This window comes from Amphiura filiformis, chromosome 6 (genome assembly GCF_039555335.1).
Source record: "Amphiura filiformis chromosome 6, Afil_fr2py, whole genome shotgun sequence".
Lineage (NCBI taxonomy): Eukaryota > Metazoa > Echinodermata > Ophiuroidea > Amphilepidida > Amphiuridae > Amphiura > Amphiura filiformis.
The window spans coordinates 2,838,049-2,850,628 of record NC_092633.1 but is presented as its reverse complement, the minus strand read 5'-3'; the positions used below and the strand labels follow the sequence as shown (position 1 = coordinate 2,850,628).

At 36.9% G+C, this 12,580-nt stretch overlaps 1 protein-coding gene across 1 annotated transcript in view; it reads right to left on the bottom strand.

The window, feature by feature from the left end:
* The window catches only part of LOC140154067 (gamma-aminobutyric acid type B receptor subunit 2-like), a 100,754-nt gene that overhangs the window by 61,192 nt on the left and 26,982 nt on the right, over positions 1–12,580 (bottom strand). The window contains exon 4 of the mRNA XM_072176677.1: positions 3,945–4,070. Within this exon, the coding sequence (XP_072032778.1) occupies positions 3,945–4,070 (126 nt within the window). The remainder of the gene's footprint in view (positions 1–3,944; positions 4,071–12,580) is intronic.

The window sequence follows — 12,580 nt, the reverse complement described above, 5'->3', positions numbered from 1 at the left end:
AGAAAGTCATATATTTGAAACATTTAGGGGCAAATTTACCTATAGGGGCAGTCTGGGGCACAAATATGAAGGTAATTTGATCAAATTGATTTTCCGTTTGTCTTATGATAAAATATGTTCCCATTTTCCAGAAACAATCGGAACAACTTGTTTTATACCTTTACATTTTAATTAAATTTGGGGTCAGCGAAAATACGATTATCCTTACAAAATGTAAAACTTTTTTAAAAGTGCCTTTAGTCGAAAATATTTATATTAAATTTCCCAATATTTGTATTGTTTTGACTTCTCTGCATCTGAAAATGCAGAAACTTGTTGCAAATGTTTATAGAATCCAGTCTAAATGAACGTTAAAAGTGCGCTTTATCAACCAAGGTCACAACAACCGGTTCAAAATTTTGTTTGTTCGCAAAGATTTACCGCTATGCATTTCCAGTTTATGCTACCAGATCACGCTGATGGCGGCAATATAAGTGTCTACAAAAGGGAATTTGTTGAGTCCTCTTCCTTTGTAATGAAAAATAGATAAGAGGGATTTGTCACATACGATCGATTATGTTGTGATTCCTTCTCATCTACTATTTCCATGGTATAAGGGCTATCAAATTTATGAGGAGAAACTCATCAAGTTAGTTAAGGGGGTAGTACACCCTTCAATAAATTTGTGACTAATAACACACTGGTAACAAAATTTATATATATTATAGGGCAAGGAATCAATTACTACACTGGAATTTCAGTGACCTAAGACAAGCGGTTTGTTATTTATGATAAGAAATGAGGTACCGCTAGGATGTACCTCATTTCCTATCATATATACTGAACCGCTTGTCTTGAGTCACTGAAATTTCAGTGTAGTAATTATATAGATTCCTTGCCCCAATAATATACGTAACTTTTGTTACCAGTGTGTTTTTAGTTTTTGAGAAAAATACAAAAATAGTCACAAATTTACCACAGGGGTGTAGTACCCCCTTAAGCTCCGGGGTTAGGCTATTCAAGGTAGCCTATACACAGGTCAAGTACATGATCAATACCTCTGAAATCCAGTAAGCACTCTATAGATCACAGTGCCAATATTGATAGTTACAACATTGATTGTGAAAATGTGCAAGCAATCATTGGAATAATGTCAAGACTTACAAACATTTAAAAAAAATAATATTGATCATTTTCCTTAGGCTTACATTTACGATACAACTGACACTTCAGTTCATTATCGACCTCTTTGTCTTTCCTTGTCTACTACAAATTGAGATTTAAGTATTTTGTTTTCACATTGGTTGTGTTCAAGGGTATGTGAGACCCTCAAATTGGCTCTTATGCTACATCGCGGGTCTCTCATCTCATGCTTCTTAGACAGGCGTCCCCATCCTTTCGATGGAGATAGTGAAGCAGCTTGTATACTGTAAGTTGCACTAAAAAACCCGCACATGACACATAATTAAATAAAAGAATTTACAGTATCTTTTGTGTTGTAAACTGTCATCATTCTTTTGTCTATGTGTAACACGGGTGATAGAATGCAGTTTAAAATCCCCTTCAAGGCCGCATCATTTCACATTTAGGTGAGATAGCTGGGTCCCCGTCGCGGCTATGGCTGCCATTGAGGAGTAGAAATGCGTGAAATTGGATTCGTCAATACAAGCTTCTTCACCAACTCAATATCATGATTTCAGTTATGTATCAGTATGCGTTAGTTATTTTATGAGAATATTGTTTTCTTTGTACGGACTTTTATAACAAGTTTCATATTTATCATTACATAATCATGATAATTGATTGTGTTGAGGGGCATGTGAGGCCCACAGATTAGCACTTGTGCTACATCGGTGGGTCTCTCATGCTTCTTGCATAGTCGTCTTCATCCTTTGGATGGAGATCGTTGTGTTTTTGGTTTATGCACTTACTGATGTTGTGCATTGTGCAGCTGGCCTGCTTTTTTATGCATAGTTATTATTTTTGTAAAGTTAAATTCACATTTTGTGAATTGATAAGTTTGGACGTTTTATTATAATGTTAAGCGCGTTGAGGAATCTCTTATTAACAATACGTTACTATAAGTATGTGCATTAGTGCGGTTTTAATAAATTTCTTATTATTTCTTCTTATTATTATTGCATTCATGGTCAGTTTTGTTTGGTATTGTACGCCATGTCTATTACTTAGGCTATTGTTTTAAATATTGCAATTGAATGGAATGGGACGAATTGAGATGTTGAGATGAAGTATTACATTTTGGCAAATTGCTTCTTCATCTTAATGATTATTGATGTAGGTTTATATGTCCAATTTGGTGTGATAATAATGTATATATTTTCTCTATTCAAAGATACCTTTATTTTTGCTCTCGGTTCCTGAATACTACTATTACTGCAGTTATGCGCATATAAAATGGTAACGCGACATTTAGACACCTGACACACTTTTAAAACTTTTCGGATATTCGTTGTCATATTGAGAATTCGTTATACCATGTTTAAGCCCTCGTATCAAGGATACCACCCACCAATTTTGAGTCCAATCGGACAAAGTTGGAAATTTGACCCCTCCGTAATGACCTATGACCACGGTTGACCTCAATGTTATTTCGCGCATATATTCCCTTCGTATCAAGGATTCCACCCACCAAGTTTGAGCCAGATCGGACAAAGTTTGAAATTTGACCCCTCCGTAATGACCTTTGACCTCGGTTGACCTCAATTTTATTTCGGGCATATATTTCCCTAGTATCAAGGATTCCACCCACCAAGTTTGAACCCGATCGGACAATGTTTGAAATGTTACCCCTCCGTTATGACCTTTGACCTCGGATGACCTCGATTTTATTTCGGGCATATATTCCCCTTGTATCAAGGATTCCACCCACCAAGTTTGGGCCCGATCGGACAAAGTTTGAAATTTTGACCTTTGACCTTGACCTCCAATGACCTTTAAAACCACCCCATAAACGTGGAATGCCCGATATCTATCTAAATCCGAAATATCGGATCGATGCGTCATAGCGCGGCGAAATGCACAGCCGGACAGACAGACACACAGAGCTCATTATTTTATTAGTATAGATAATCACAAAGTGATCACGTGTTGTTTACCGCCTTTGCATTCAAATGTACAGGAAGACTACCCGCTATGTAGAAGGTCACTTTGAGACTTACTGTCTACAAGCTGTTATGTTAGCGCGGAGGTGGCCACATGCGTATTTATAAATACGTATTTATAAATATAGTCGAAGCATGCTGTTTATGTACAATCATAGGCTGTAATGAAAATGGCCGTTCTCTTCAATTTACACTAGACTACAACACCCAAAGTCAACATCCCTCTTATTTATTGATTAATGGTATGAAAGGGGTGTAAAACTGTAAATTATGAAATTATGATCCCATGCTGCATTTGGTAGAAACAGGCTTCTCAACAAACATCAAAACTGCTGGAAGACCAATCATTTTCGTATAGCCTATGTCAGTCCAGGAATAAAGTCCAGCTCAACAATTTGGCGTTAACAGTTTTATGAGGCAAATACAGGCTATACAAACCTACGATTAAACCAAGATACAATATACAAGATATTTTTTATTGTCCATAATTCCCACAAATAACACACGTAAAAATAAGAAGAAGAACAAAAGCTTTAGGCGACGAATAACCCTGTTCTATGGGCGGGCGGACCCTTCAAGTAGGGTCGGTCGACCGGGCGTTTCTTTTTGTTCACTATAGTGAACAATGGTGAATCTGATAAATCTGAAAAATTGCAAACACATTTTCTAAACATTTTCAGGCAAAATTAATCAATTTTATCCCCCAAACGGCTGATTTTATATGGTTTTAGCAAAATTTCAAAAATTAAATATTTAGTAATAAATAGTTATTATAGTAAACCGCACATATGGTCGTTGTTGCTATTTATAGCAACAACTGTACCGGATCATTTCATAACTTACCTTTGTATCACTAACGAGTAAAACGATTTCATAATCAGGCAAAATTGACTTAGCATTGTTGATATCTTCTGTTGCCATCTGACCACCAACCATTGCATGATATCCTTTAGTCCCTGTACTTAAATCCTTTGGTAAGGAAAATAATCCACCAATGTATAACTGTTGATTCGCATTACAGACATAAAAGAATCCGGCAAGCACATATAACATCATTTGTAGGATTCCAAAACGGCAAGTTGAGCACATTTTGCTAAATGCATGCATGCAACGGCAGGTACGTATTAATGCTCAATATTTCGCTCTTTCATAACCTGAGAAGTTCTCAGAAAACAGCACCACGCACATATATATGAGCGGGATAATGGTAATTGTGTGCTGTACAAGTGAGGAAAATTACGCCACTCTTGCAATCCACGAGAATACATTTTCTAATCATTACAAAATCATATCTGCGCAGTTCCAACTTTCAACACAACTTTCTATATGCAAGTGTTTGCTTTTTATTTGATCACAGATGCATAGAAATATTGTATTACTCGAAATACAGTTATGACAGTCATGACAGTACTACAAAATGCAGTTACTGATAGCTACTGATGTGTTTATAATTATTGTTCTGAACATTTTGTTCACTATGTTCACGCTCTATCCCTGGAATCTGACAGAAAACGTCTTCTGTCTTTGACTTTAACAGTGATCATTAACGTAATAACGTTCAAAGGGGCAGTTCTATAATTACGTATAGTGTGCTATTTTTGGCAAACTGAAAGGGGACAAATAATTTTTGACTGGTTTAAAGGAGATGTAATTTTTGGTACGCAGTAGTTGGGGTTACTTTTACAAATAAATTAGGAAAAAAAATATCAAAAGTTTCGAGGTTGACCGGCGTCGTCCTACAAGTTTTGTTTTATTAAGTATGTCAAATGAACAAAATGATATACGGCTATTTCCATAGGCTACATGACCATAGTATCCATTCTTAGTATTTCCTCAAAACTGCCTATGGACTCTATAGGGGCGTTGCCCTCTGCTCCCGTCCCGCCCTTTTTGCAACTCTAGTCAATCAGTCTGATAACTAATAGAAGGGCTCTGATGGACCAATTTTAAATGGTTCTCTGCAACTCGTAGGTGCTCTATATACCATGGGCTATTTTAACATACCTCCTGGCACGTGCGTGCAGTGAGTTTAAAATTCCGTGCAGTGAGAATTTTTGGCCACATAGGTGTCAAAAGTGCTCCGGTTTCAATGAAAATGATCTCAAATAATTTGTTTGTCATGTAAAATGAATAATTTCGAACATTTTTAGTTCTAAATGGCTTTGGTGGTATTTTTAAACAAGTAACAAAATCTGTGATAAATGAAAGTTGTTATTCAAATCGAAAAAAACCAGGTTTTTTTTGTGACAGATCAAATGTAAAAATACGGGGTCTTCGGGTGACAGAGCATGTGTTCGTAAATAAAAAATAATATAGTGTCTTGAGTGACAGCGACGTTGAAAGGGGTCTTAACAGCCATACGCGTCACCTTCAAAGTAGGAGTGTAACCCCTTCCCCGATAACGCCTATCTGTTGTTTCATTGCATACAATGTTGTTACCGATTGTTGGAATTTGAGTTCGATTCCACAACCATCCATACCTCTCACCTATTGTATTGTTTTATCATGCGAATTGCCCCATGGATCACATAATTTAAAAACGAGGATGACTCTGATTATGAGTGACATGCATTGTATCAGCCTGCCGGTTGCGAGGGCCCTAATCCTTTGCTGTTAAGCACATTTTAATTGGATTACGTAACTGACCTGTCCTTGTCACCGCCCTGACGATGACAGTGCAGTAAACAACACATTTTGGGGACTAAAATAAGTTGAAAAGCGATCAAATTATGACACAAATTCCTTTACGTATTGATTATCAACAACGTAAACTTGAATCCGCTTTAAAACACCGCAATCGGCCAATTACCGAGATGCATGTGAATACGTTTTGTACACAAACCTGTTCAATTGTATTTAAATCAACGCCTCCAGATTTCAGTTGTTGTGATCGAAACAGACCCACTTTTTACTATTGTTATGGAAACTCTATGCCTGAGACAAAATTCGATCACACTCGGGCACACATGCAAAACGAGCAAGATGCATGCGAATACGATTTAACGGTAAAATGTTGGCAACCCAGTTGTCAGGTATTTTTACCGTATAAAACATGTGTTAAAACACTACTCCTGTGGAAGATTTAATTAGGACGATAGGAAATATCTTCCACTGGGGCCCAGGGGAGTATGTTCTTCAAATGTAATTGGTCAGAGTTGATCGTTTTGAAACCCATACTCCCTGTATTATGGCTTTACCTATCTTTCACAACTGGGTTGAGTATTTCAAATGGAAGTTACCCAATTGTCTATTTTATTTGAAACTTATTTTCTCTCTGTGGAAGACTTAAATTAGCTAAATCTTCGACAGGGGTAGTGTGGAATTTAAATGGAATAGCCCAATGAACGCGCAGGCGATGCAGAAAATTCATAAAAATATGTCCGTTTTACAATATACTTATTATAGAATCAAGGACATTGAGCATTTGATGGAAAGTATTCTAACTATAATTGAAGAAATCATTTTAATACTGAAGCTACAACGAGATGCATATGGGGTTCATACGAGCATACAGATTGTCCATCATTGAAATGTTTGTGAGATCGGCCGTAAAAGAGTTTGCGATTTCACATTATAGGCGCAAAGCGCGGGCATAAAGTTAGCAATAGGTTGATTTGTAACGCCTTACGCGGTTTATGGAACGTTATTATATTTTCACCCAACAAAAAATTACAATTTTCCCGTAATGCAAATATTCATCATGCGCGTATTTTGGGGGGACATTGGGGGCGCCAGCCCCCGCGGTAAAAGCAGGAGGCGGCCAAAACGAAAGGGCGGCGGAAGAAAGAGGGGAGGCAAACGAAGGGGCGGCAAAAAGAATTGTCAAAGACAAAAGGCCGGAAAAAATTTGAAAAGTATAAAAAAAATTGAAATTGAATTAATTGTATTATTATTGCTTTTAGGGCGCTAGCCTTGCGCTGGCCAGACTAGAGGGTGGAGAAAAAGTTGGGAATTTTTGAAAATGAAAGTCCAACTTAAAGCCATTTTGGTGCACCATGTTTTACACTGTTAAAGCTTTAAAAATGTATGGGCATCCAAACCGGAAACCAAAACGGCCACTTTGTTACATCAATAACACTAAAAGGCAATGTGGCCGACTTGCTCTAAAATAATCATAGATCCACGATCAACCCGGCTGTGAGTTTTTTGTTGGCAACGGTGGATCTAGGGGACTAGAAGTTTTAGGCGATTTTGACAACATGTGTGCAAATATTCTCTTCTCCGATTTTTTGTGTCAGTTCCTGCAGAACTGACACCTTTAGTACAGGTTTGACGATCACGTGACAATTCGAATCATCATATCGAAATATCACGTGCTCTGTAAAAATATCAATATCGATATCTATACTATTCGTCAATTCAGCCCCAAACCAAATCGCCCACATGCCAATTCGAACCCTGTATATTGATGTACAAAAAAAGTTGGCCAAATTTAACTATTTCGTGATTTTCTCCATAACCGTTGTTTTTACACCAAATCTGTATATTTAGATGAATTGATGTCTTGCATTCGGTCACAAACCAATTCGTTGTACTTTGTGCAATAACCCTCTATCTTTTAAACCAAATATCCTAAAGAGTCGTGCGATGTCGAACTTTTCCTCTGGTCATAAAGAACAAAACATGTCAGCGGCGTATCTGTACGTAGCCGCAGTTTGTAACCCTCACAACACGGACTTCCGGTCCTAGGAAATGGAATATTACTGATAAATATATAAAGATGGCAAAATCAGTAAACCAGTTTAAGTTACAAATAAAGAAAAGTCTAATAAAAATTACATCTAATATTTAGGGATTATTTAATGACCTCACCCATCCCCCCCCCCCATCTCCACTCCAACTATCAATTTCTTGTGTGGACTGTGGAATATCTATATGAAATGTTATAAATATTTATATTGGAGTCTTTCTTTGCATGTTCTTCTCCTCTTTCTTTTTTCTTTTATTTGTTAACTTTGTGTAATTGTATGTTGTAACTTAAGGCAGTGTAAGGGGGTGCTCACTTCAGGCCTTTGGGCCTTTTGAGCATCTCCTCATTCAAATGTTGTGTCTTTTATATTTTGTATGTTGATTTGAATGAAAATAAAATGATGATGTATGATGATGTACATCATTTCCTACAGAGTCGTGAGATATGTCAAACTTTTCCCTTGGTCATAAGGAACAAAAAAGTCAGTGGTCGCATATCTGTAGGATCATTGGTTAATGAGATATAGGCCTAGTCACTTTTTTTAATTTTGTGCACTTAACCCTCTATCTTTTTAACCAAATATCCTCGAGTCGTGCCATATGTCGAATTTTTCCTCTGGTCATAAGGGAAAAAAAGTCAGTGGTCGCATATCTGTAGGATCATCGGTTAATGAGATATAGTCACTTTTTTGTACGTTGTAACATATTAAATCGTTTATCGGCCTCTTTGGTCAATATCGAATTGGTTTGTGGCTGACTTAGCTTGGGGCCAAATGCATGAATTGGCATATGGCCAAGTCAACTGTGGACGAATTGATATGGCCGAATCGATCTGCTTCCATGCTGACCAGGAAGTGCCGAAAAATTACGTACTTTTACAAGGCAAAAAGCAACTTTTCTAGGCATTGTTGACATGGTGCCTTCGCCCAAAAAGGTTTCCTACTATAAAGACCTAACTTTTGAGATGGTTTGTATGTTTGAAGGTGCAAAATTAACAATAAGCTTAAAATCATGGCCCGGTTTACCGCCGAGTTTTGCAAGTCATCATCAATCACTTTGACAGATGACGTCAGACACTTATCTCTGTCTTGATAATATCGACATAAGTCTTGATAGTAATACGCTGTTTTACTTAGCCTATATCTGGTGGCAGCAGCATTTTTCTGATAATACACGGGGGGAACTGACGGGGTCCACATCTTTTTTTTCTTTCTTTCTTTTTTTTCAGTTTTTGTATTTTATCAGTAGGCCTACTTAGAGCTGGTGGGGAGAGAAAGCATTAAAATACATTCAGGAAAAAATACAACTCGAACCAAAGATGAAGGCTCCATTTCAAAATCAAAATTTAAAAAAATAATAAAAAAAAACCACCAGACATGAGCAGGTTCAAAGACCCACAGAAGGAAGATGACAAAACAGAGTCCTGACCCTATCCGAATCCTATTTTGACCTTTACACAAATAAACCACCAGCCCCCTTCTTCATCACATACAATATTTTTATAAAAACATCCAGCATGTCCAGTGTTAATTTAACAAAAATCTTTTTGTATTGCGCTGGTATATAGGAGTTGCAAGGGCCTGATACTTTGCTGATATCGAATGATGAAATTCGCCATCTTCCTCCTGTGAAAAAATTTGAAGAATAGAAGGCTGACGTTGCGCCAAGTGTATAATTAGGCCTATTTAATGATAAAATGAACTACCACTAAATGTTCTTGTCAGTGCTGCAGTGCAAAACTTCTCTTTAACATTACATTAAAATAATAGTTACATTGTAAATTGGAACTGACACCAATTTTTTTCAGGAATACTTGTTATGATTGGGCTCCCGGCCCTTTCCCTTTAAAACATTAATCTGTCCCTGGTTATAACCGTGTATCTTGTCTAGTTCGTGGAAAGCGAAGTCGAAGAAGAGGAGTGCAAAGGGGAGTCAATAGACATGATAGAAGGTAAAAAAAGCTAAAGTAAGGAGGAAAAGGAATAGAAGATGACGAAAAAGAGACAAAAAATACGCCTCTGTTTGCTAGTTCTAAGAATGTTTATGTGTACGTGTGTGCAGCATTTTTAAACACTTTGTACTTTTATACAAAGTACAAAGCACAAATCTTCCATGCGTCAACATTTTATGGTTTAAATATATTAATATATAATTGGAACTCAACAAAAGAAATCTGCTGGGATGTGAATTTTGGTCCAGAAAGGTGTTCCATGTCAGTGCATTTTGCTGTTGTGTCAGTTGGACAACTGCTTGGTTACTGACATGTGTTTAGAGTAGAGTATTGAAGTAATCCTGTGTGCAATTTTTGTTCATTTTTATGGAGAGGATTTTAAGATATTACCTTAAAGGTATAGTATAACAGGTGAACCGTGAACATAATTTTGTTGTTTAGATATATTAAAATTGTAAAATTCATATTCAATTTTAACAAAATACGTAAATTCTTATGTCCTTAAATTTTAAACAAGGTTCTTCATTTTAAGCCTTATAATGTTTTGGAATGAATAATTAAGACTATATTTATAATTCATTTGATCTAAGAGTGTTATGGAGATTAGATGAGATAAATTGTCTTTGTTGACACGGCATTTCAAGAGCATGACCATGTTCACTTTCATTAATTTAATCACTCAATATACTGAGCAAAATAATTATAGTGGTTTATTACATTAAGCTTGTACTTTAGGCAGGGTTTCATTACTTTCATGATGTTCATTTAAAATAATAGGTTTTGTTATTTGTTTAACGGTCACAAGCAGATAGGGCCACTTCCTCTATAAAAAAAAAAAAAAGAAGGAATATTTGTTGTACGATTTTGTCTCCCATATTTGCAAATTCTTCTGAATATAATGTGGTGACCACCCCCTCGGGCTCCCCCAGAATGGTTAATACAGTCGTATTTATCGTAAAATGTGGGTAGCGTACCGAAACGGAAAATATTTCCAAGAGTGGCTCACCTGGATCCGTCCGTATTCAAAGAAATCGCCCTACTCAATTAGACCTAAGTGCAATTCAATGTTTCGCTTCTCTTTTGCCCCTTTTTTCTCCTTTTCACATCTTTGCCTTCCTTTTCTTTTCCCTTTCTTGGGGAGGGGAGGGGCACCCCGTACCTGCTCTAAGGTAATGATCTCCAAACTATATGCTTCGGTCCCTACGATATGAGCGTGTTCAAGAAAAGGGATGCTGAAAATTTGACAACTTTACCTGAAAGTGGGCATAATAAAGACTCTACAAGCATCTCGACTACATATTCTAAGCACGGATTTTTATTTGTCACTGCACGGATTTTTAATCTCACTGCACAAACGTGCCAGGAGGTACGTTAAAATAGCCCCTGACGACGATTGGGTTTACAATAGCGTGAGAGGAATGACATTTACGTTATATTGCTTTTCCTTGTTCAGATACATGTCCGTGAGAAATCTTTTAAAAATGCATATAATTGGCGATTTAAAAGGTGCGTAATGCGTGGACTCTCTTCTACAAAGATAGCTTTATTGGCTTGGTTTTTGCATAAACTATATACGCAACATTCGTTGATGTTCTATGCCATGTTGATTATGTCTACTGTCATAAAATTGCCACTATTTAATATTTCATTTGAATGGAATGGAATAGGAATTGGGTCTAGATGTTGATTGGAATGGACACTTGGCATATGTTGGGGAAGCGAAATCAGTGTATGGATTTGTGCGTGACATGTTAAACTATTTCACAGTGATTTATTTAGGCACCACATCAACTTTGGTCCTAAATAACTATTGGTGCTACAGAGTCATGTTAAACATCAAGCGTGTGGATCGGATTCCAAATGAAACCATCTACAATCTGACCAACACCACTCCACTGGTTGCCAGAGTCAAGATTCATCAACTCAAATTTCTCGGCCATATACTGCGTATTGAAGACGACGAGCCTGTGAAAGAATATGCCCTTTATATTCCACCACATGGGAAGAGGAAACCGGGACGGCCGCCCACACTGTACTTACAGCTGTACTTATGCTGCAGCCAAACAAATTTATTTCGCTTGCCCAATATCGTAATATTTGGAGAAAGCTCGACAGATAATGATGATGATGCCCGATAAGATACCGATGACTCTTAACATCACATCATGTAATAAATTGTATCAAGCATAATAATTAACATTTGCAAAGTGCTGTTGATTTTCATTTAAATAAAAACGAAAGCACTATGCACAGGGGACGATAAAAATAGACATCGGTACCTATCGGTGCACCGCCGATAGCGCTATAGGACCAAATAAGACCTTGTGCCTTATTATTTATGTAGGTTTATATGTCACGTTGGTATCAAAATAAATTGTATATTAACCTATATCTTTCCTGTCGGTTGCTGAATACTAGAGCTATGAGCGTTCAAAATGGCGACTTTTGAGACACCCTATTTAATGTTCATGTACAATCAACAACACCAGGCCAAGAACAAAACCAACCTCAACTGGCGCTAAATATAGACTTTTGCAAGCTAATATTTTAAGTAATTTAATTAAACTAGATACTAGTAAAACGAGACAACAAAAACGTAACACACAATAACAAAAAAGCCTGCCTGGGGGCACTCACTAAAATAGGTGACGGGAATGTGTAGCGACAACTACCCCCATCCCCCTATCTAGCCAATTACCCCCTTTTATTTACCCCCTTTTATTTTACGCCAGCAAACTGGCAAAAGAACGTATCTGTTCAAAGAATTTAATCATTAATTTGTTGATTTTTATATCTTGACAATGTTATGACTCAAAATTGCTCAAAAGTTATGACTCAA